The sequence below is a fragment of the Eublepharis macularius genome, chromosome 4 (assembly GCF_028583425.1).
Source record: "Eublepharis macularius isolate TG4126 chromosome 4, MPM_Emac_v1.0, whole genome shotgun sequence".
NCBI lineage: Eukaryota > Metazoa > Chordata > Lepidosauria > Squamata > Eublepharidae > Eublepharis > Eublepharis macularius.
In genome coordinates this window covers 162,663,507-162,687,031 of record NC_072793.1, presented here as the reverse complement: position 1 = coordinate 162,687,031, position 23,525 = coordinate 162,663,507, and the positions used below count along the sequence as shown (strand labels likewise).

Here is a 23,525-nt window from a genome sequence, read left to right as displayed (position 1 = left end):
ACTTTTCTTCATGACGCAAACGAGGCTTGAGAGCTGCTATAGTTGGACGAGGATGCGAGACCCTCGAACCCTCACCGTCTGCCCTGAAACGCTGCACCAACCAAGAGGCTCCTAACGACTGCTTTATGCGGTTGGTTTTATTGTCCGCTTGTTCAAACTGCGATAGTTTTATGAAGAACTCATTTCATTCATTTTTTAACTGTTTCTTCTGACTTACTGTTTCAGTTTGTACTGTTTTATAGCTTTATTTTTTTTCTGGATCAGTAAACTAGAGCGGCGGTATCACCCACCGCCTCCGACCTAAATATTGTTTATAGAAGCAACTGTGGGCAGAATGTAGATATTTAGAAGCCGGGCAGGTCGGGGGAAGGCGCGCCAGATCCCCCCCCCATTTGTTGAGCATCAAGAGGGTGATTACCCCGCCCCAATCCTCCTCCTACGGCCCTCTTTTCGCATCGCTGCTCTCCCCACGTGTGGTTTCCATCGGAAGCCAATTTGGGTAAAGGGGGCTTCTTTCTGGCGCCTCCTTGGTCTACTTGCGTTCCCGGTAAGCCCTATTGGGGCCGCCCTTCTCCTTGCGCAGGTGGGGAAGGAGGAGTGGAGAGAAAGCGAAAGTAGTTGGGCTGGAGCCGCTGAGGTCGGAGGCATGGCTGCTCAGAGCTCCCGGAAGCGACTTCGGGACGAAGTGACCTGCGCCATTTGCCTGGACTTCTTCAGTGACCCAGTGAGTCTGGACTGCGGCCACAACTTCTGCCGCTCCTGCATCACCCCGAGCCGGGCAAAGGCGCCCGCCGCCTGCCCCCAATGCAGGGAGGCGATCCGGCCGAAGAACTGGCAGCCCAACAGGCTGCTGGCCAACGTGGTGCAGATCGCCAAAGAGTTGGAGCGGGAAGCGGAGCGGTGCTGCGAGAAACACCAAGAGCCGCTGAAGCTCTTCTGCAAGGATGACAAAGCCCTCATCTGCGTGGTGTGCGACAGATCCAGGGAGCACCGCGATCATGCAGTGGCGCCTGTGGAAGAAGCTGCGGAGGAATACAAGGTGGGGCAGCTGGCCGCTGAGGGGGTTGTTGGGTGGAGGGCTAACCAGTATGTCTCGCAGCAAGAGGAGTGGGACGTTCCCAGGGGAGAGCGAGCTGGTCCTGGCTTCAGGCCAGGAAGAGAGCAGGCAAAAGACTTGGGAGGGACTGGGTTGTGGGGCGGTTCTCCCGCCTGGCTGAGCCCAGAAGCAGGGAAGAGATTAGCCCTCTCCTTTGGAATTCTTTCCTGGTTCTCTCTTCTTCTTAGGAGAATGAAATCCTTCCCTCAAGTCATAGTTGATTTATGACGACCCCTGGTGGGATTCTTATGGCAAGAGACTAATAGGGGTGTATTATGACCTTTACTTTCTTTAGGGTAGATTTTTCTTTTAATCTTTCCCTTAACACCCTCTGGGTAGTTTGCTGCCATCAGGAATATTATATTCCTATATATTTAAGTTTTCCCTTGGTAACGTGCTTAAGCATCAGGCTCCTTTGTGGTTCTATGTGGCCTTGAGGATAGGAATGGGATATAGCAATGACTGTGATATAACAAAATAAACTTTTATTTAGTTGAGAAGCGTATTGGTTTCATAAACGTAGTTCTCGGTTCTTAAAGTTACTTCCTATAAACTCATTCACACAGATCTCTCTAAGGCTTCACAATCAGTTAGCCTCTTTCTCTAACTCAATATTTCTCTCACAGAAATATTAAACCTGCTCAGGCAGCACACAGCTGGCCTCTCTTTCCCTGACTGAGTGTCTTTTCACAAACTCAGTTCAGGTTCCGCATAGGTTATATTTCGCTCATAAATACTTCAATATACTCAATCAACACACAGCTAGCCTGCTTTCTTCTGACTGAAACTTTTCTTTTTACTCTCAGTCTAAACTGCATTCACTCCGCCCACACTCTGTCATCAACCAATCATATCCCTCATCCCTCTCTCTCACCTCCGCTCTTCACCTAGTTCAAACCAAGCATTTAAAGACACATGCACACATTTACTTGAAATCATTACAGGGTGGTTTACTGTTCCTTGCCTGTGCAACCCTGGTCTTTGTTGGAGGTCTCCCATCCAATTACTTTTTAAATATTTAAAAAATTTTCTGAACAGCAAGGAGGAAACAGGAAAAAAAAATAAGGAAACCCAGAAATACCCATTATACTAAAGGCAGATTAGGATACCCTTTACATAGATTATCTAGAACACAGTCACCGTACATCATTTGCATATCACGTTAAAGCCCACAACAACCATTCTCAGAGACATTTTCCTCTCTCTTCCACTCCCACCCAATTACTAATCAAGTTTGACCCTGCTTAGCTTCTGAGATCTGGCAAGATCAGGCTCACCTGGTCTGTGCAGGTCAGGCCTCTTCTTCTCATACCTCCTAATAAATATCAGGTGTCCATTCCACTTTTTTGACTGGTGATCTTTGTCTTTTTAATCCTACCCAAAGAGCTTGTGGTGACAGGATTCCCATGATCATCTTGTGAGGTAGGAGAAAGTGACTGGTTAAAGTTCACCCATTCAGCTTCATTTGCTCTCCCTCCTAGTTTCATACTCTACCGCCCAATGCATTATATTTTGGCAAATTGAATAACTACCAGTTTAATTTATGAGTTCTTAAGGGATTTGGGTGTGAACATGGTCTTTTGGTTTTTAATGGCAGTTTTGATTCATGAATCTTGAAAATCTCTTACCACGTCACTAAAACGTGAACATTTTCCCCCTTTCAGGGTCATATTTGCAGTTGTCTAGAGAATCTGAGGAGAGAGAGAGAGAAAATCCTGGCATATAAAACAGACTCAGAAGAAGAATGTCAAGACCTGCTGGTAAGTGGTTGTTTGTTATCCTTTGGGATTTTAAAAGAGTTATCATTTTAAAATGATGTAAGTGGTTAAATTGGTTGGGCTACAATTCAGTACTATGTGGATTCAAATCCCACTCCCATGAGCTCAGTAGGTGGCCTTGGATAAGCCACTCCTCTCAGCCGAAGCTCCCCAGCTGTATATTGGAGATAATAATAACACTGACTGTTCACTGCTCTGAGTGGGGCACTAATCTGTCTAGAAAAGCAATATGTAAGTGCTGTTACTATTGTATTATTATTTGTCATTTGTGGTTCACCTTTCTCATGAGACTCAAGATGGATTACATAGTGTGAAATTAATACAGTTAGTATCAAAGACATTTCAATAAACAATGTCATAAGGTAAATAACAGGTTTCCAAAGACATAACATTAGCAGAAATCCGATATAGAGTTGAAGAAATGCTCAAACAGGTCATAAACAATTTTAGGGCTGATATTAGACAACATAGAACTATTCAGTAGGATCATATTTAAAGCACAGGTAGTACATAGGAGCACATATGTCTTTGGTTTTTATGAACATAAGTTAATTTGGTCATAAGAACTATTCGCCAAATCAAGTCTAACCATTCAGAGACATGCTACATGGGAGTTTTGTGTTTTTTTAAAAGTTATTTTAGTAGCTGTCAGTAAACACAGCATTGATTTGAGATTAATAGATGTGTTATAGAAGCTGAATAAAACAGTTTAAATTTTTTTATTTTCAGTCCAACAATTGATGAGTTTGAGATCTGCTTAAGTGCAGGATTCTCAAATACTAAACATTATTGTAAGTCAAAATTCAAATACTGTGTATTCAGGTATAATTAGGAAGTGAATAAGCAAAATGAATGCCAGCTGAATTTGAATATAAAATGTGAAGAATGAAAATCTATAAAATATCTCTGATGTTCGTATTATAATTTGCCTGATTTTCCATAAACTGTCCATAAGAGATCATTCTCTTTCATACAAGTTCTTTAACCCCGCTGTGGCTTCTAAGGGCAGATAGATTTAAAGAGGGTGTCTGCATGAGGAAAACTAGTTCACTTTTTAATGTAAAATATGGTTTTGCAAGATTACATTCACTTGAGCGTCCTTTGTGTATAATTCACAAAATGTGCCAACTCAGCAAAGACCAGCTATGTTTCTGATTCACTTTTCTTCTCGGTATGAATCTGCTTGCCTCAGAAACGAACTGAAGCAGAGAAACAAAAGATGGTGGCCGAGTTCAGAGAGCTGCGGCAGTTTCTTGAAGAACGAGAAAACTTTCTGCTAGCTGAAGTGAAAAATATAGAGGAGGAGTTTGTAAAGAACAAGGAGGAGCACCTGGCCAGAATCTCCAAGGAACTCTCTTCTCTTGATGACATCATTCAGGAGTTGGAGGGAAAGCGCCAGCTGATAGCGAGTGAGCTCCTGCAGGTAGGACAGTGGCCAGAAGTGTTTTCTTGAAGCAACTCAAGAAATAGTGCTGAGGGTGATTATTTTGAAGCAAAATGTGTGTTTAATGTGAGTGGAGTTTTGGGTGGGTTAGGGTAGAACATGATATCCCTGAGGCTTTGAGATAAACAAAGTGGGCATAAATGCCCTCTGTTATAGACCCGAGAGAGATTCTTCTAATGAAGTTAGATTAGTTGAAACAATGTCCAACCCCTCTGTTTCAGCCTTGGTTAATCCCAGGTAGGTAGCCATGTTATTCTGTAGCAGCTAAATGAAACAGGAATCAACTAAAACTTTAAAGTCTAAGAAAACTGATACCAGCCTAAGCTTTCATGAGTCAGTGCTCACTTCATCACATACACGATGTAAGCAATCAGCCTGTCCTCTGCCGTTTTTAATACCCATTTTAATATGGCTGCTTGTGATATTAACATATCACCAGGCCCCTGGCTCTAAAATGGCAGCTTGTACTGCAACCAGAGGACATCCAATAGTTGCTGAGTCCCGCCCGGGAGAACATGGCATGAATGGAATGCTGCAGAGGAATGCGGAGTGATTGAGAGGTGATTGGACTTGCAGTCCCTCCAGCCCCAAATGAATCCAGTGCAACAAAGGTCTTGCAGAGTCATCCCCACATTGCACATTCCTTTCCCTCCACCCATGATGAGATCGCCTGCCCTTGACTGAGGAGCTAATCAAATGATATTCATAAGTATGTACAGTTGTTCCTGGGAAAGTACAGCCCCCACCTAAATTTATCAACTTAACTCTGGTGGACTTTACTAACAAACTATCCCTTTTGTGCAGCGCTAGAACAAATTTTGCATTTGCTTTCACACACTCTAGCAGCTACCAGTCAAGGTAACCAAACCTTTTGTCAAGCCCAGGAACTGACTGTTGGAACCTTTGTTCTAACTGCTAGGTGGGCTCTCCCACCTCGGCACATTTTACTCTATAAGAGTAGTGCCTTAGCCCATTCAAATTGTGAACGCTTCCCGGCTGCTCCCTTAGGGTCACTTCCCTAAGCCTCTCTCTCTCTGTACATGCTTACTGGATCCCAAGTGCTGTTGCCTTGAGGTTTGTCCTAAGCCTCTTGCTCTCTTGGCCGAGGATACTGGATGTTCATAGCTACTCTCTTCTTCCACGGACTGGACTACTCTTCAGGATAGGTAGATATACTTATTCCCTCTCTGTATTCCCAACCTCTGGCTAAGCTTCGTAGGACTCTGTATGTGTGTAATTATTTTTACCCCGTAATTCTGAGTGTATCTGCATGCAGTTTTGTTCTTTAATAAAAGTGGTTGTTTGATGTTAAGCACCAGCCTCATTTGTTATATTGGAAGGGACTCTGTAGAATTTGGTGAAAGATCCCTGCAGTTACTGGCCTCTTGTATAGGTGTCTTCCTTGCTTGGTAATTCCCCCACAAATCCTCTTACTCGCAAGGAGACCAATTCTGGTAACAACAAAGTGTACATCTATTAGGCTGGGGCATTTATATGACCAAAAAGGTGGTGGTGAGTTCTTTGTTTAGTGTAAGAGCAAGTTTTTCCACTTTATTACACTCTTTATTGAATTTTGTTTCAAACCAACCTGTGTAACATATCCTCACTGTCCCTCTTTCTGTTGTTATATATTTACACATACTAGCAACAGTGCCCGTTGTGTGAAAAAATACAACGGGATCTAGGAAACTGATTGAGCGGGCCCCCTCTTGGTGGCAAGTGGTCGCTTCACAGCTGCCTCGAGACCAGCATTGTTGGTAATGTGCTGAGCAAAGATAAAAAGTGAGTTGTTGCCAACACAGCTTGCCGTATTGATGAACAAAAGCTATTGAGGAAGACTCAACAGAAAATCTTGTCTCACTAACCTGTTAGAATTCTTTGAGGGAGTGAACGAACAAGTGGGCAGAGCGCATGGCCGAGTGTAGTCATAGAAGAGGTGATGATCTTAGATGGAATAAAGGGGGTGGGTGGGTGGGTGGGATACCTGCTGGTCCTTAGCCAAAGGCCTGGCAGAACATCTCCATTTTACAGGTCCTGCAGAGCTGTAATAATAATATAATAATAAGTTTTGATTTATATACCACCCCTCAGGACAACTTAATGCCCACTCAGGGTGGTTTACAAAGTATGTTGTTATTATCCCCACAACAAACACCCTGTGAGGTGGGTGGGGCTGAGAGAGCTCCAGAGAGCTGTGGCTAGCCCAAGGTCACCCAGCTGGCCTCAAGTGGAGGAGTGGGGAATCAAACCCAGTTCTCCAGATTAGAGTCCCATGCTGTTAACCACTATACCAAACTGGCAGGGCCTAGATCTCCAGCGTTCCACCAGGCTGGGCCCAGGGTAGAAAAAGCCCTGGCCCTAGTGGAGGCCAGATACGTGTCCCTCGGTCTGGGGACCACCAGGAATTGTTTGTCCGCAGAGCATAGCGCCCTGCAAGGGACGTAATAGGAGAGGCAGTCCCGCAAGTATGCTGGTCCCAGTCCATGGAGGGCTTTAAACATCAAAGTTAACACCTTGAACCAGATCTGAAACTCCACTGGAAGCCATCCATCTAGTCCAGCATCCTGTCTCACATAGTGGCTAACTAGTTATTCTGGAAGGCCGACAACTGGTTATAGAGGCTGAGGCCTTCCCGTAAAGTTGCTTCGTGGCACTGTTATTAAGATGTTTACTGTATATGGAGTTTTCCTTTAATAAACTGGGCAGGTAGCCGTTGAGAGACCTCTCCTCCCTGAATCTGTCCAATCTCCTTTTAAAGGCCTTTATGCCTGTGGCCATCACTACATCCTCTGGCAGCAAATTCCACACCTTAATTGCTTATTGTATAAAGTATTTCCTTTTATTCATCCTGAATCTACTACCCATCAGTTTCACTCGAGTTCTATTATTTGGGGAGAGGGAGAAAAAGTCCTCTCTGTCTACCATCTGTACCCCTTACATAATTTTTTATAAACTTCTATCATGTCCCCTCTTTGTAGTCTCTTTTCAAAACTGAAATATCCTAGATTTTTCAGCCTTTCCTCATAGGAAAGGTGTTCCAACCCCTTAATCATCTTGGTTGTCCTCTTTTGTACTTTTTCTCAGCTCTCCAAGAGACTTTTTGTCTTTGTACTGCTTTGTTGTCTCTTGAAGGGATTCTGTTCTTGAAATCACATGTAGCATTTTATCTCTGCTGGATGAATGTACACTCTCAGTCCAATCTCTGTGTCTTGGACAAATTGCCATGACCAAGCTAGAAGCCCCCCACTTTACAAGCCCTGAGAGATTTCGACATAAGGAATATAAAAAGTGCCTTGTTGGATCAGACCCAAGATTAATCTGTTTCAGAGGTCCAACCACATATTTTGGGGAGCCACACAGTAGGCTACAAAGGTCTCCCCTGTGCACTGCCTCACACTCCCTGAAGGTGCCATCGAGTTGTCCTGGTGAGCTGCTGTAGTATAGTAGCTAAGTGGTTGGGATGCAATTCAGCACTCTGCTGGTTTGAATCCCGCTACTGCCATGAGCTCAGCAGGTGGCCTTGGGTAAGCCGCTCCACTCAGCTCCAGCTTCCCAGCTGTATTAAGGGGATAATAACAATACTGCTCTTGTTCACCACTCTGAGCAGGGCACTAATCTGTCTAGAAGAACAGTATATAAGCACACTGTTGTTGTTATTAAAAGCCACTGAAGGACTGCTCCCTTCTGTGGATATGTCTGTCAAAATCTAGTTATGGTTATTTATGCATTATGTAAATTCTGCATTACACAAAGTTGTTTGTTTTGTCGGTCCTGAATTGATTGCTTTTGAGTTTCCTCTTCTTTCTTCCTCTACTAGGATGCTAGCAGCATCCGGCAGAGGTAAGTAGAACCAGTTGGTGTTCTTCATGCTCTATGATTTTGGGGCGGGGGGGTGGGGAAAGTTAAGGTAACATTGATAAACAAGCCATTAGGACAAAGATAGGCAAAGAATGGCCGATATTTACATACTTATTTTTAAAATTCATTTATATTCCACCTTTCTCCCCTATGGGGACCCAAAGCAAGTTACATAGTTCTTCTCTCCTTCATTTTATCATCATGGCAAACCTGTGGGCTTGGTAAGACTGGAAGTGAGTAACTGGCCCAAGGTCACTCAGTGAGTTTCCATGGCAAAGTAGGGATTCAAACCTGGCTATCCTAGATCCTCGTCTGAAACTATCCACTACTCCACCTTGGTTCTCAAGATCTGATCCTTAAAACAGCTTTATTAAGCCTCCCAAAGTCAAGGTGTGATAAGCAATTCTGCCAACATGTTCATTACTTTAAAAAAAAATAATATATAGATATCTCATAATAAATCTATAGGTAAAATTAAAAGTAGTCCCCTGTTTAAGCACCGAGTCATAACTGACCCATGGGGGGGATGGCTGTTGTGGATTTTTCGGGCTGTATAGCCGTGGTCTTGGCATTGTAGTTCCTGACGTTTCGCCAGCGGCTGTGACTGGCATCTTCAGTGGTGTAGCACCAAAAGACAGAGATCTCTCAGTGTCACAGTGTGGAAAAGATGTTGGCAGGTAATTTATATCTACTCAGGAAGGTGGGGTTGGGCTGAGTCATCCTGTAAGAGTTTCCCAGGGAGTGGAATGCTAATGGAGGGAGGCTTCACTGTATCCTGAGGAGGTTCTTTTGCATATGGATTGGTGCTTGATATGCTAATCTTCTCTGCAGGGCTATTGTCGGGTATAGAGTCTTTTGTTAGCCTGGTGTTTTTCAGGACTGGAAACCATGCTCTATTCATTCTTAAAGTCTCTTCTTTCCTGTTGAAATTCTGCTTATGCTTATGAATTTCAATGGCTTCCCTATGCAATCTGACAAAGTAGTTGGAAGTGTTGTCCAGTATTTTCGTGTCCTAACTGAAAGTTTGCTTTGTGGATGATCAAGGTATCTAGAAATGGAAGTTTCCCCCCGATTTCTTTCTCCATGGTGAATTGTATGTTCAGGTGGATATTGTTGAGGTGGTTTAAAAACTCCCATCAATTCTTCCTCACCGTGGCTCCAAATGATAAAGGTATCATCTGCGAACCAGAACCAGACTGTAGGTTTGTGGGGTGCTGATTCTAGAGCTGTTTTTTCAAAATGTTCCATGTAGAAGTTTGCTACAACTGGGCTGAGAGGGCTTCCCATGGCCACCCCATCCATCTGTTTATAGAATTCGTTATCCCATTGGAAGTAACTGGTTGTCAGACAATGGTGGAATAAGGCTGTTACATCCTCTGGAAAAATCTGATTAATAAGTGCGATTGTGTCTTTTACCGGAACCTTAGTAAACAGGGATACAACAGGGAGTTTTTAAACCACCTCAACAATATCCACCTGAACATATAATTCACCAAGGAGAAAGAAATTGGGGGGAAACTTCCATTTCTAGATACCTTGGTCATCCGCAAAGCAAACTTTCAGTGAGGTCACAAGGTCTACAAGAAACCAACTCACACGGATCGGTACTTACACAAAAACTCCAATCACCACCCTCGACAGAAAAAGAGGCATAATAAAAACATTAGTAGACCGTGCAAGATGGATATGTGAACCGCACTTTCTCAACGAGGAAACTAATCATCTAAACCATGCACTCCAAGCAAATGGCTACTCCAGAAATGAAATCAGAAGAGCAGTTAAACCAAGGATAAATCAAACAACCAAGGAAAAACAATCTCCCACAGGAAAAGTGTTTTTGCCATATATCAAAGGAATGATCAGATGGGAAAGCTTATGAAAAAGCACAACCTTCAAGCACTATTCGGACCCACCAGAAAAATACAACAGATGCTACGATCAGCAAAAGACAGTAGAGACCCCCTCACCTCTGCAGGAGTATACTGCATACCCTGCAGCTGTGGACAAGTTTACATCAAGACCACACAGCGTAGCATCCAGACAAGAATAAAAGAACATGAAAGACACTGCAAACTTGGCCATCAGTAGTGGCTGAACATAGACTAACTCAAACAGTATCCTATTCCAGGACACGAAAATACTGGACAACACTTCCAACTACTTCGTCAGATTGCATAGGGAAGCCACTGAAATTCATAAGCATAAGCAGAATTTCAACAGGAAAGAAGAGACTTTAAGAATGAATAGAGCATGGTTTCCAGTCCTGAAAAACACCAGGCTAACAAAAGACTCTATACCCGACAATAGCCCTGCAGAGAAGATTAGCATATCAAGCACCAATCCATATGCAAAAGAACCTCCTCAGGATACAGTGAAGCCTCCCTCCATTAGCATTCCACTCCCTGGGAAACTCTTACAGGATGACTCAGCCCAACCCCACCTTCCTGAGTAGATATAAATTACCTGCCAACATCTTCTCCACACTGTGACACTGAGAGATCTCTGTCTTTTGGTGCTACACCTCTGAAGATGCCAGTCACAGCTGCTGGCAAAATGTCAGGAACTACACTGCCAAGACCATGGCTATACAGCCCGGAAAATCCACAACAACCATTGTTCTCTGGCTGTGAAAGCCTTCCACAATACATGAGGGGAATGTTGCATCACAAAGTTTTTGTGGAAGACTTTTTCCGGGGTGGTTTGCCATTGCCTTCCTCAGTCATCTACACTTTACCCCCAGGAAACTGGTTACTAATTTTACCGACCTCGGAAGGATGGAAGGCTGAGTCAATCCCGAGCCAGCTACTTGAACCCGGCTTCCGCCAGGATTGAACTCAGGTCGTGAGCAGAGTTTGGACTGCAGTACTGCAGCTTGCCACTCTGCATCATGGGGATCTTAATAAATCTATATTACAAGACTTTTTGTTGGGTTGATGCAAGAGGGCAACATGGGTATCCTTGTGGAAGCTGTGTGAGTCAGATAAGTTTTAATGTTGAATTGCTATATTGTTTACCTTCTGGAAACGGGCACTGGCAATATGCCTTTCACAGCACCTTTCAAAATGGTCATCTCCCCACTCCCTCCCAAAGTGTTTCAACCACTCATATGTATGTATCTTTGACCCCTTACCTGTGGTCAAGATTTATAATAATTCCAGACCTTCTACTAGTGACTAGAGAAGTGGTGGTGATCCTTGAGAATAAAGAGGCTGAAGGTATTTTTCCTTGGCACAGAGATCTTTCCTGTTGTGTTTCACTTGTTTTCCCTGCAACCAGAGACTCTAGATAGCTTGATCAAAAAAATTACCACGTTAAATAAGAAAGAGGGTTTTTTTGATCACACCTTAAAACTGGTAATTCTCTGTAGGGCTTTGTCACATAAATTGTTTCTCCTCCTCTGCAGTGACCCTAGAATGGGTCCCTAGACTTTTTAAACCTACAGGCACCTGTGGAATTCTGATACGAGTTGGTAGGCGTAGCCATAAAATGGCTGCTCCAGGAGGCAGAGCCAGCCAAAAATGTTAGGAAGTGAGGCCATGCATATCTCTTAAAACATTTCAAGACAAAACTCTGTTTAACTGTAGGCCTTTTAAAATGAACATGTTGTTTTAAAATATTTTCTTGCATATACTCAGCTTATCTTCAGTGACACAGTGAACTTGCTTGTGCTGTGTTGGCAGCTGCTGCCAAAGCGACGTTTTTAAAAATTTGCACAGCCAGGCAGATCTCCAGTGGCCACTCAGAAGGTCTGCTCAGTAAAAGCCCCATCTGGCCCCACCCACTTTCTAATAAAATATGGTAGGCATCAGGAATGGTGCCATGGCACCTTGTGCTGGTTAGCTGAACCCAGCTTCCGCCAGGATTGAACTCAGGTCGTGAGCAGAGTTTGGACTGCAGTACTGCAGCTTACCACTCTGCGTCATGGGGTGTCCGTGCATTACCCTCTCCAGGGGCCAAAGGTGGTTTGAAAGGTAGAGCGCCTGGTTGATTGGACAGTGGGCCATAGGCATGTTGTGCTTCAAGGTATAAGTAAAATAAAAAAAATGGGATGCATCTACATTGGCTTCTGGCACTATTTACCAGCAATTTAACGGGGAAGAGGTAAAACAGTTTTTATTTCCAATTCAGGAAAATATCCATTCTTTGAGAGTTTAGGATGTGTTGGCTTTTTTTTAAAAAAAGCAACTTTTTCTCTTCAGGTGTGAGCAGAAGCAAATGTCTGAGAATCTGGTTGTGTTTCCTCTTAAACTAAAATGGAAAGTGTGGGCATTCTGTGAAATCAGTCCCATTCTGGAAAATGTCATGAAGAAATTCAAAGGTATTGAAGTATCCTTTCAGGCTGGTGTCCATATATTTTTTTTTAATTTTTTTTTTATTAATAATGCTTACAATACAAGATAGTTACAAAGTTTTTAAATATTCTTAGTGAAACTTTTGTGGTTTACAGTATGAGATAGATAGTCTGAAATTGTTTCACAAAAGGTTAGCTTTAGTCATAAACTTGGGCTTGAAAATAGTAAGAAAAAAGGCAATAATATGTAACTATCATTGAATCATTTCAACATTACCAGACCAAATCATTCTTCCCTCCCCCTCCCCCTTCTTTTCCCCCTAAAGATAATTATCAACCATAAATTCTCCTGACTTTCTCTTCCCTCCCTCCTCACCCCCTCCCCTTTCTACCCTTCCCCTAACCCCACATATAGACAATCCTGACACGGTGACCTGTAGGTAAAACCTAACAGGTTATTGGTATAAAATACCAATTCCAAGTGCAGGAAAAGACAGTGAGGGCTAAGTGCAATTACCCCCTATCCCCCCTACCACCCCAATCCCCTTTGTTATCTTAATTAAATGCTTTTTTCATTAACTTCACAACATGAAAAATTATGTCCTGCTTATTGAGAACAATCTTCTAATTCGAACGAACTGGTATTTTGCTGTTCTTAATGGGAGATAAGGCAGATAACATTCTTCTTTTCTGAGTGTTCCCCCCATTTCTGAGAAATGAGTGACCCCCCATTTCTATTGCGCGGTCAATTCCAATGGTTCTAAGAAGTGCTTCTCCAGACTCTTGATCAACAGCTCTGTACATTTGTTCTTGATGTGTGACTTCTAGATGAACAAGATTAGTCCATTTATAGTTGATTTGAGCTTTCTTTAGAGCCTCAGATGTTCTTTTCAGTTCTCTTCTTTTGCTCAGTACTTCTGGTGGTAAATCAGTGAAGGCTAATATTGGGGTTCCGTTGTAGTCAAGTGCTCCCCTCGCTCTAGCAGTTGCAAGAATTTTTTTCTTAATGTTCCCATCTTGAAAGGTAGCAATGATGTCTCTGGGATGCTTGTTCTTTCTGCTGTTTCTTGATCCCTCTCTATAAGCATTTTCTATTTTTATAGTCTCATCTTCATCTTCATTCCACTGCAGTTGCTTTATTAGCCATGATGCCACAAAGTTAGGTAGCTCTTCATTTGTATTAATATTTTCTTTAAATCCTCTAAATTTAATGTTCTTCTGTCTTATGGCCATTTCCAACCTTAATAATCTTTCCTGTTGATAAGCATTTTTACACTGAAGCTCTTTGACTTCTATCTGAGTTGTGTTTATTTCTACCGCTTTATTAGCACTGTGGGTTGCTTTATTTATTTCGATTTTCATTTCAGCGAATTGTGCTGTAAATTGCTGTGACAATATTTTTATGTTGTCAAGCAGATTTTGTTCCATTTGTTTTATTAATTGGGAAAAGCTGTCCTGTTGGGAGGGTGAGCTTATTTCGGCAGTTTTAGTTGCGCCCGCCATTTTGTCTTCCTCTCCCTGCTGCCTCCCAGGCTCTAGTGCTGTCTCCCGGCTCGGAAAAAAGTCCTGTAAGTTTTTTATTGCCTTTACCTGGTGCCTCTTTTTCTCAGACATCTGCTTTCCCATAATTAGTGCTTTTCTTTCCGTTGTGATGATTTTAAAAGGGGAATGGGGGGGGGGGGAACAGAGCTCTTGCACTAAGCGTCCTTCCTCCTCTCCATCGACGCCACGCCCCGTGTCCATGTATTTAAAAAAATACAAGTACATGCTGTACACAGATGGTCATCACTGTAACTTGTGCAAAGGGCTATAGTCTATTAACAGAGTAGCAATAATGGATGAAATATTTTTTATTTTTTAATTAAAAAATTTGTATACCAGTAGCCAATAATGATTTTCAAAGATGTTTACAAAATTATAACCAGAACAAAACCCTAAAACTTAAAATATCAGCCTCTAACCCTGTGCCTCCCCTGCTGGCCAAGTAAGTGTGTGTGTGTGTGTGTGTGGAGGGTGGGAGTGGTGGATTAGCAGCCCTACTTGAACCTATGTTCAACCATTTTCTTTCAAAGACGTAGTCTTAGGTTAGCCTCTTCCTTGCACCTTCCTCAGTGAGCACCTTCTTCTTCCAGTAAATTTAGGTCTGAACTGCATCATGGATTTTTTTTGTACTTCAAGCAAACAAGATGGGAGATGAGGTATTTGTCCTGGAAGGTTGGGGAAGTTTTAGATCCTTCTACCAAGATTACTGAAGGAGCTTAAATACATAATACAGGGAGGACTCTGCCAAAACTTTTCCTACGGTTCTCACTGCAGGAAAGAGGGTGAAGGAGCCCTTTGCCTGCACCTTGACAGACATGTGAGTGAGTGAGTGAGAGAGAGAGAGAGAGAGAGAGAGAAATATGTGCTGGCTGAGAGAGTTTTTGAGCTCTTTCAAGCTCCTCGTAGGAAAGGTGGGATGACAGACATCACATAGGAACAAGGAAAGAGGTTCTGATAACAAATTGAAGGAACACTTATAGGTTAGACCTCAAGAAAATAGTTGCAAAAATAAAAATAGGTATTACATTCAACATATTATTTGCTTATGATCTCTTTGGAAAGATTGCAGTCAAAAACACCTTTGGACACTCTGTGGAGAGGAGGGCATGAATTCTTGCTGTTCCTGCCCACATTAGCCTCATTTTCCTTACTTAACCCCCTATGACTGTCATTCTTCATCCCCCCCCCCCCGAGCGTTTTGAACTTTAAAAAAAATCTGGAATTGCTAGATTGTTTATAGCTTTACAGTCCTTACTCTGTGGTCATGATCCACTGCTATCCAGCGTACTTCTTTTTAAAATGACAATCTCTAATTCTTTTCAATGCAGAGGTTTACTTTTTTTAATGAAAGCAGGGAACTAGTAGATTGTGGCAGGAGCAGCTCCTGATTTTTACAAGAGGTGGTGTAGGGGGTGCGTGGAAGACCGCCATGTGGAACTTCCACTGCCACTGTGAATGCACCTGTGTTTGCAAGCAAGAGCTAGAGAGAAAATCGTCACTGTGTGGAAGAGCAGCCCACGTCCATTGCTTGTGGGTAGTTTCTTTTGGAGCTCAGTGGGCCATGTAAAAGTTTCAGGGGCTGGCATTAGAAAGTTTGCTCTCTGTCATGCTCGTCTGCATTGGTGCCTCACAGAACTTGGGTTATTTCCCAGCAGGATTACATATAAGCCAGAACTGTAATGGTAGGCACTGAATCTCTTATCTTGTTTCTTCCCAGGCACTCTGCCCTATGAAAACCGGCCGCATAAAGGTAAATTTCAGGACCCCAAGGGGGTGGCTGTGTAAATGGGTTTGTGTGCACATTCATTTTGTTGCATAAAAACATGTTAGTCTGGTACAGCTATTGAAGCAGATGACTTGACAAAGGGCTGGCAATTTCTGATCACTTATTTGGTATTCTGACAATGATCAAACATCACACCTGCTACAACCCCTGATTATTGGAAATTGGCAAGATCTATTCAGAAGCTGCCTTGACTGTAGTGAAGAATCAGAGTTACGAAAAGTCTGTGGATAAGAGGGGAGACAGCCCTTTGGCCACAGTATAATTCCAAAGCAATCCAAGACTAATGTAGGGTTGTTTCTTATGGTTTCATTCTTCATGGGTTATCTTGGATTGAATGTACTAAAAACCAGGGGAATGAAAGTTTTTGATAGCACTGCTTCAGGTGTTTGTTTGTATTTCATTATCATTATAAAACTCGCCTTTTTTAAAGCAGAGTGTGATTATCTTTGCTCCATAGCAGTTATTCTTTCAGGTCTGGTCCACAGGGTGCGTGCGTGCCCTTGCCACAGTCCTTATATCAAATAGCCAAGACTTGACCCTTGCTGAGTTTTTTTTTTAATTTACATATCCTATTACGTTGTTTATTGAAATGTCCTTGAAACCAACTGTGCTAAATCGCACCTCGTAATCTGCCTTGAATCTCATTGAGAAAGGTGGGCTATAAATAAATAAAGCAAGCTGTAAAATAGGCCAAAAAATTTCCACCTCTCCCCCTCACAAATGGTAACAGTGATTGCAAAAAAAATGGAGTGACATTTTGGGTTGTCATAGTCACCCATTATGGCTTCCTGTGAAGGGAAGGAGTGTCAGATATGGAGTGACATTTTGGGTTGTCGTAGTCACCCATTGTGGCTCCTGTGAAGGGAAGAAGCGTCAGATATGGAGTGACATTTTGGGTTGTCGTAGTCACCCATTGTGGCTCCTGTGAAGGGAAGAAGTGTCAGATATGGAGTGACATTTTGGGTTGTCGTAGTCACCCATTGTGGCTCCTGTGAAGGGAAGAAGTGTCAGATATGGAGTGACATTTTGGGTTGTCGTAGTCACCCATTGTGGCTTCCTGTGAAGGGAAGAAGTGTCAGATATGGAGTGACATTTTGGGTTGTCGTAGTCACCCATTGTGGCTTCCTGTGAAGGGAAGAAGCGTCAGATATGGAGTGACATTTTGGGTTGTCGTAGTCACCCATTGTGGCTCCTGTGAAGGGAAGAAGCGTCAGATATGGAGTGACATTTTGGGTTGTCGTAGTCACCCATTGTGGCTCCTGTGAAGGGAAGAAGTGTCAGATATGGAGTGACATTTTGGGTTGTCGTAGTCACCCATTGTGGCTCCTGTGAAGGGAAGAAGCGTCAGATATGGAGTGACATTTTGGGTTGTCATAGTCACCCATTATGGCTTCCTGTGAAGGGAAGAAGCGTCAGATATGGAGTGACATTTTGGGTTGTCATAGTCACCCATTATGGCTTCCTGTGAAGGGAAGAAGTGTCAGATATGGAGTGACATTTTGGGTTGTCGTAGTCACCCATTATGGCTCCTGTGAAGGGAAGAAGTGTCAGATATGGAGTGACATTTTGGGTTGTCGTAGTCACCCATTGTGGCTCCTGTGAAGGGAAGAAGTGTCAGATATGGAGTGACATTTTGGGTTGTCGTAGTCACCCATTGTGGCTCCTGTGAAGGGAAGAAGCGTCAGATATGGAGTGACATTTTGGGTTGTCATAGTCACCCATTATGGCTTCCTGTGAAGGGAAGAAGCGTCAGATATGGAGTGACATTTTGGGTTGTCATAGTCACCCATTATGGCTTCCTGTGAAGGGAAGAAGCGTCAGATATGGAGTGACATTTTGGGTTGTCGTAGTCACCCATTGTGGCTCCTGTGAAGGGAAGAAGTGTCAGATATGGAGTGACATTTTGGGTTGTCGTAGTCACCCATTGTGGCTCCTGTGAAGGGAAGAAGCGTCAGATATGGAGTGACATTTTGGGTTGTCATAGTCACCCATTATGGCTTCCTGTGAAGGGAAGAAGTGTCAGATATGGAGTGACATTTTGGGTTGTCGTAGTCACCCATTATGGCTCCTGTGAAGGGAAGAAGTGTCAGATATGGAGTGACATTTTGGGTTGTCGTAGTCACCCATTGTGGCTCCTGTGAAGGGAAGAAGTGTCAGATATGGAGTGACATTTTGGGTTGTCGTAGTCACCCATTGTGGCTCCTGTGAAGGGAAGAAGCGTCAGATATGGAGTGACATTTTGGGTTGTCATAGTCACCCATTATGGCTTCCTGTGAAGGGAAGAAGCGTCAGATATGGAGTGACATTTTGGGTTGTCATAGTCACCCATTATGGCTTCCTGTGAAGGGAAGAAGTGTCAGATATGGAGTGACATTTTGGGTTGTCGTAGTCACCCATTGTGGCTCCTGTGAAGGGAAGAAGTGTCAGATATGGAGTGACATTTTGGGTTGTCGTAGTCACCCATTGTGGCTCCTGTGAAGGGAAGAAGCGTCAGATATGGAGTGACATTTTGGGTTGTCATAGTCACCCATTATGGCTTCCTGTGAAGGGAAGAAGTGTCAGATATGGAGTGACATTTTGGGTTGTCATAGTCACCCATTGTGGCTCCTGTGAAGGGAAGAAGCGTCAGATATGGAGTGACATTTTGGGTTGTCGTAGTCACCCATTGTGGCTCCTGTGAAGGGAAGAAGCGTCAGATATGGAGTGACATTTTGGGTTGTCATAGTCACCCATTGTGGCTCCTGTGAAGGGAAGAAGTGTCAGATATGGAGTGACATTTTGGGTTGTCGTAGTCACCCATTGTGGCTCCTGTGAAGGGAAGAAGCGTCAGATATGGAGTGACATTTTGGGTTGTCGTAGTCACCCATTGTGGCTCCTGTGAAGGGAAGAAGTGTCAGGATGGGATTTCCGTGGCCACACAAGCTGCAGTTCCTGGGGGCTGGGGTTGCAGGACCTGCAAATGAGGACTTGCTTTCCTGTGTCTCATGGACAGATTCTGAGATGGGATTTTTCTTCCTTCTTAGAATGGGGAGTATTCCCATTCTAAGAAGGAATAAAGGTCCATACTTACTAGAGTGTAGTGGTGGCCTCCCCCTTGTTATGGGGAAGGGAATCTTCCTCATTTTGGTAGGAGATAGGAAGTGTTTGTTGACAGGGAAAGCTGATAATTCATCATTTCAGCTAAATCAGGGCTTGGAAAAGGGCTTATTTGATCTTTTCTTGTCCACAGAAAATGTGACACTGGATCCAGGCTCTGCCCATCCTCTGCTCCTCATATCGAATGACCGGAAATGTTTGACATTAGGAGACAAAAAGCAGGATCTGCCCGCTGACTCTAGGAGATTTGTTGACTATCTGTGTGTACGTGGTGAAAGTTATTTTATGTCACAGATGTGCTACTGGGATGTGGAGGTGGGGAAAGAAGAAGGGTGGGCAGTGGGCATCTGTGGGTTCAGTATTGTTATTAAAAAAGATGAATACCTGGGACCTAAGACAAGAGTCTGGGCCATTGGGAAATGGAATGGAAAGTACCGAGCAGTCATTCATCCCCACAATCCTCCTTTGTCTTTAAGCGGGGAACCCAGAAGGATCCGAGTGATTCTGAGCTGCATGGGGCAAAAGGTGTCTTTTTTTGATGCTGATACCGCAGCCCTGCTCTACTCTTGCAGATTACTGACACTATTTCCAATGTACCAGCCTTTCTTTTGGCTTTGGAAGAAATCCCAGCTCCGAATCTGTCCATGAGACATGGAGAAGCAAATCCCAATTTACAAGTCCTTTCAGCCAAGCCATCAGCAACTGCTGTTTCTGTGGCCATGAAGTCTCATTATAGACCAAGCTACAGGTTTCAACCTTGAGTCCCTTATCAAATTCTTCCAGTGCTCTTGTGGAACAGCTTTCTTTTGGTATAACTGAGCTTCTTTGGGAAAAAAAAGGAATAATGACAGGAAGATCCAGTGAGGGGGAATGCTTCACCAATGGGTTAAGGGAAGGGACACAAATTTGAGGTGGGGGTGAGGTGGCTTGCCAGACACACTTCTATTTACACAGTTATTTTTTGTAAGAGGGCCAGTTGTTAAGGAGGTTCAGCCGTAAATTTATTTTGAGGAAAAATAATTACTGTATTTTAGAATTAAGACATATATATTCTGAAATTTAGTTGAGGAGAGGCTGTGGCATGCGGAAGTTCTCACGGTCAGTCCTTGGCATCTTTAGTTAAAGTTAAAGCTGTGGGTGATGTCAAAGACCTCTACCAATACACTGAATCGAACCATTGGTCTATTAATGGTCAGTACTGGCAGTTTTTCAGGGCCAGGCAGCTTCATGTGTAAGGTTTTTTTTAGAATACTTTCGGAGTGGTTGCAGTAAAGTTGATTCTGTCATACAGTTGTGTCCTTAATTTGTTTCATTTTTCCTTAGCTTTGTGCCACCAATAAAGGATTTACAAAGGTTTAAAAAATGAAGGTAGAAAAGTGGTTTTACACTAAGTGCTTATTGCTGGGGACAGAAAGTCTCTTGATTTAGCCAATACACAGCAATTTGAGCAGAATTTCCTGGCTTTTTAAAAAGAGGGATTGCAGTAATAAAGCTCGTGTGCTCTAGCGGTTAGTGTCAGACTGGAATGTGAGAGACCTAGCTTTAAACCCCTCACTCTCAACCTAAACTACCTCACAGGGTTTTTGTGAAGATAAAATAAGGACAATAGAGCCTGCATGCTGCCAAGTCTGGTCACTCTCCATAGGAGTAGGGGAATGGGGAACGGGCAGAACAGCTGGGAGCTGGTTATCTCCTGAAGATGGTTTCCTGCAGGGCTGACTCTTAAAGCTAGGCAGATTGAAGTGGTCTGTTGCAATTAGTAGGTAGTTAAGTCAGTTATTTGGGTGACTATATTTGTTGACCTGGGGAGAGGCACCATTTGGATTCTTCTACTTGAGACAGCAAAATGCGTTCAGCCATCTCTGACACCGGACCCTCCCTCATTATGAGCGTCCCCTTTGAACAGCCTTTGTTTCTCGTTCACAGCTGATCTGCGGTGTATCTTTATGCAATGACTCAGCTGGGCGAATGGAAGGGAGAGGGAAGGGGCTTGCCAAGCCATGGCAGGCGGTTGCAGTTGTTATTGCATCACCACTTTGGGGCTGATACGATGTAGAGAAAGGGCCAGCAGTGGGAGTGGTGACAGCAGCAAGGATGCGGAGATGAGGCGAACAAATGTCTTTCCGACAGTGTCTATGCTACATGCTTCTTCTTCCACATCAGGGTTTCTTATTTCAACCCATGCACAGAAGCGGCATCAGAGGTAGAAAGAAATTGTTTTGAAATTGTGCTCTGCCAAATCGGAAAACAAGAGAATTAGGATGTTGAATGCTAATAAGAATGTTATATCAAAATGATTCCCTCTCTTCCCGCCCCTCCTCAAAGTGTGTAGAGTGAGCATGGATGAAACCCTTAGTTCTCTAACATCAAAAGAGTACCGTTGGTTGAGCTGGGGTCTGTGCAGATCTGCCGTGAGCATGGAAAACTCGTAGTCAAACATCAAGGCTGAAGGCTGCAATTCAGTGCCCTCTTTCCTGAAAGTAACCCGATTATACAAAGCAGGAGTAAATGCCGAATGAAATACGTGAGACTTGGCTGCATCCCTTTGTGAGGGAAATAAGATCCAATTCAGTTGTTGAACTCAGATGCGATGATAAAGGCTGCCTTTTGAAGGAGAGTTTTTCTCCCATAACTAAGCTGACGGGTGATTATTTTGGTCAGTGCATTGGAAAACAAGCTGTCCACCCCTTGGAAAGACCCAGCATGACTTTGCAGGCCTCAAGTGGTGAGTAGCAGTGCACACTGAAAATTCCATTCCATTTTCAGATCTGGGGGTTCCAAATCAAGTATGCACTGGGTTTTTTTTCAGCCAGAGTATTCCTGGCTCAGATCTAACCTGTTATTTTTTTTCCAATGCAATGCGGACTTCCAGGCAGCCATTTTTGCACTGAATGGCACCAAAATCTCACAGAACACACTTCTCCCTCTAAACAATTGATCCAGCACCACTACATGGGCAAGTGGGCAAGTGTCAGCAGGTGCATGTAGCAAGAAACTGGTTAACTAAAGGAAAGTGGGGGGCTTTATATTTACTTTTTTCTTTTTCTATAATACAATAAATTATTACCTTTGATGGCATGTTTCCTTGTGCTTACTTCCAGGGAAGTGTCTTGCAGTGTATGACTGAAGTCTTCCCGGGCTTTTATCAAGTTTGATTGAACAGATCATTCTGCCCCACCCCATGGCATTTTTCCTCACAACAATTTTCCAGTGCTCTGATGGGGTGACTGGGGGTGGGGGAGACCAGTGCCTAGGTAGTGCTACAAAAAAAACCAATATACACCCTCAACAGGTCTACTTAGATGTAAGTCTCACGTTATTCAATACAGTTTACCCCCAAGGAAGTGTCTTTCAAATTGCAGCCTATGATTGAAGCCTCCCTTCCAAATGTTTCTGAAGCTGATAGGTGGGAAGGGGAGGGGTATCCCCTTGCAAGGAATGGATTGGAAGGTATGGGTGGGGGAAGATGCACTCATGTGCATTGTGCTTCTTCTCCCTTCCTGCCAAGAAAGTCGATTAACAATGTAAGGGCTTTCTCCCCTTGGGATCCAATTGGTGGATGCTGTTCAGGAAAACTAGCTGCTGCCATGTGAGGTGAGCCCAGTGCCTGCTGCTGCTTCAAGGTACGAACCAAAACAAGACAAGACAAACTTTTTGGTGGGAGGGACTTGTTACAATTTAGTTTCCAGGATTTGGTTTACCATTCAGGAAGCTGCTTTAACAAAACAAAATGGTGATTTTTGGGGTGTATTTTGGCTCATTTTTCTGTTAAGCACACCCCTAGCAGTAAGGCTGCCAGAGTTTCAGGGTTTCAGCCTCTGCATCTTCAAAGGAAGGAGTGAGGTCTTGTTCTGATGAGCCTAGAAGCAAAGAGTAAGGCTTGCCTCCAACGTTTTTGCTATTAACCCCATGGCCACGAGGCTGTAAGCAATGAGCCAGCAGACTGAAGTTTCTGTCCCTTAATTCTTTATTTACTCTCCCCTGTTCCACCAAGCTTCTCCCTTTGACTTCAAGGCCCTGTCTGCTGAGACTCGGGGACCTGACAGCCCACTCTAATGGTCAAATGGCATGGTCTGGCTGGCTCTTCCCAAATGAAAGTGTCTGGCCCAGGTACTCACTGAGGGTTGATAAGTAACTTTGTCCAACTGGGAACATCTTTGCTGCTAACCTCTTGGCCAAACTACATGCTTTGCAATGTGTAGGGTGTGGGTTCCCCCAACCTGAGTTTGCTTTGGAGAATCACACATCTGGAGGACGTGTTTCTCAAGCACACAGGGTCCCAGTTCAAATCACAAGCATGATGCAAGGTAGAAAGGGACTTTAACTCCCCCCCCCTTTGCCATGTCCTTGACCTACTGGGGGCAGTGTTTGCATGACTAGGGGACTGCATTAATGTGAATGGACTATACATGCATCCCCCAGTGGAGCAAATAGTTTTGGGTGGGGAAAATAAGTTCCCTAGCACCTGATATATGGCTGAGTCAGTCAGCTTGAGGGAACATAGATGCTGCATGTGTTAGGCAAATTTGAATATTAAAAACCATTGGGCCTTGATGCTATTCAGAAGGCCTAGTAATGACTGGTAATTTGTGGTAACAGATGACTAAGATCTCTACTGATCCTCAGACAAAGAT

General features: G+C 43.6%; 1 protein-coding gene across 2 annotated transcripts; it reads left to right on the top strand.

The window, feature by feature from the left end:
- Positions 1-546: 546 nt before the first annotated feature.
- LOC129328294 (E3 ubiquitin-protein ligase TRIM11-like) lies at positions 547-21,904 on the top strand. 2 transcript variants are annotated; one of them, XM_054977259.1, is made up of 7 exons: positions 547-1,039; positions 2,761-2,856; positions 4,067-4,297; positions 8,136-8,158; positions 12,376-12,494; positions 15,727-15,759; positions 19,025-21,904. In XM_054977259.1, the coding sequence occupies exons 1-7, from the start codon at positions 647-649 to the stop codon at positions 19,537-19,539; spliced, it is 1,410 nt and encodes a 469-aa protein (XP_054833234.1). In that variant the 5' UTR covers positions 547-646; the 3' UTR covers positions 19,540-21,904. The 2 variants fall into 2 exon arrangements, with proteins under 2 accessions (XP_054833234.1, XP_054833235.1); XM_054977260.1 differs by lacking the exon at positions 12,376-12,494 and having other exon boundaries at positions 19,025-19,126.
- Positions 21,905-23,525: the final 1,621 nt, after the last annotated feature.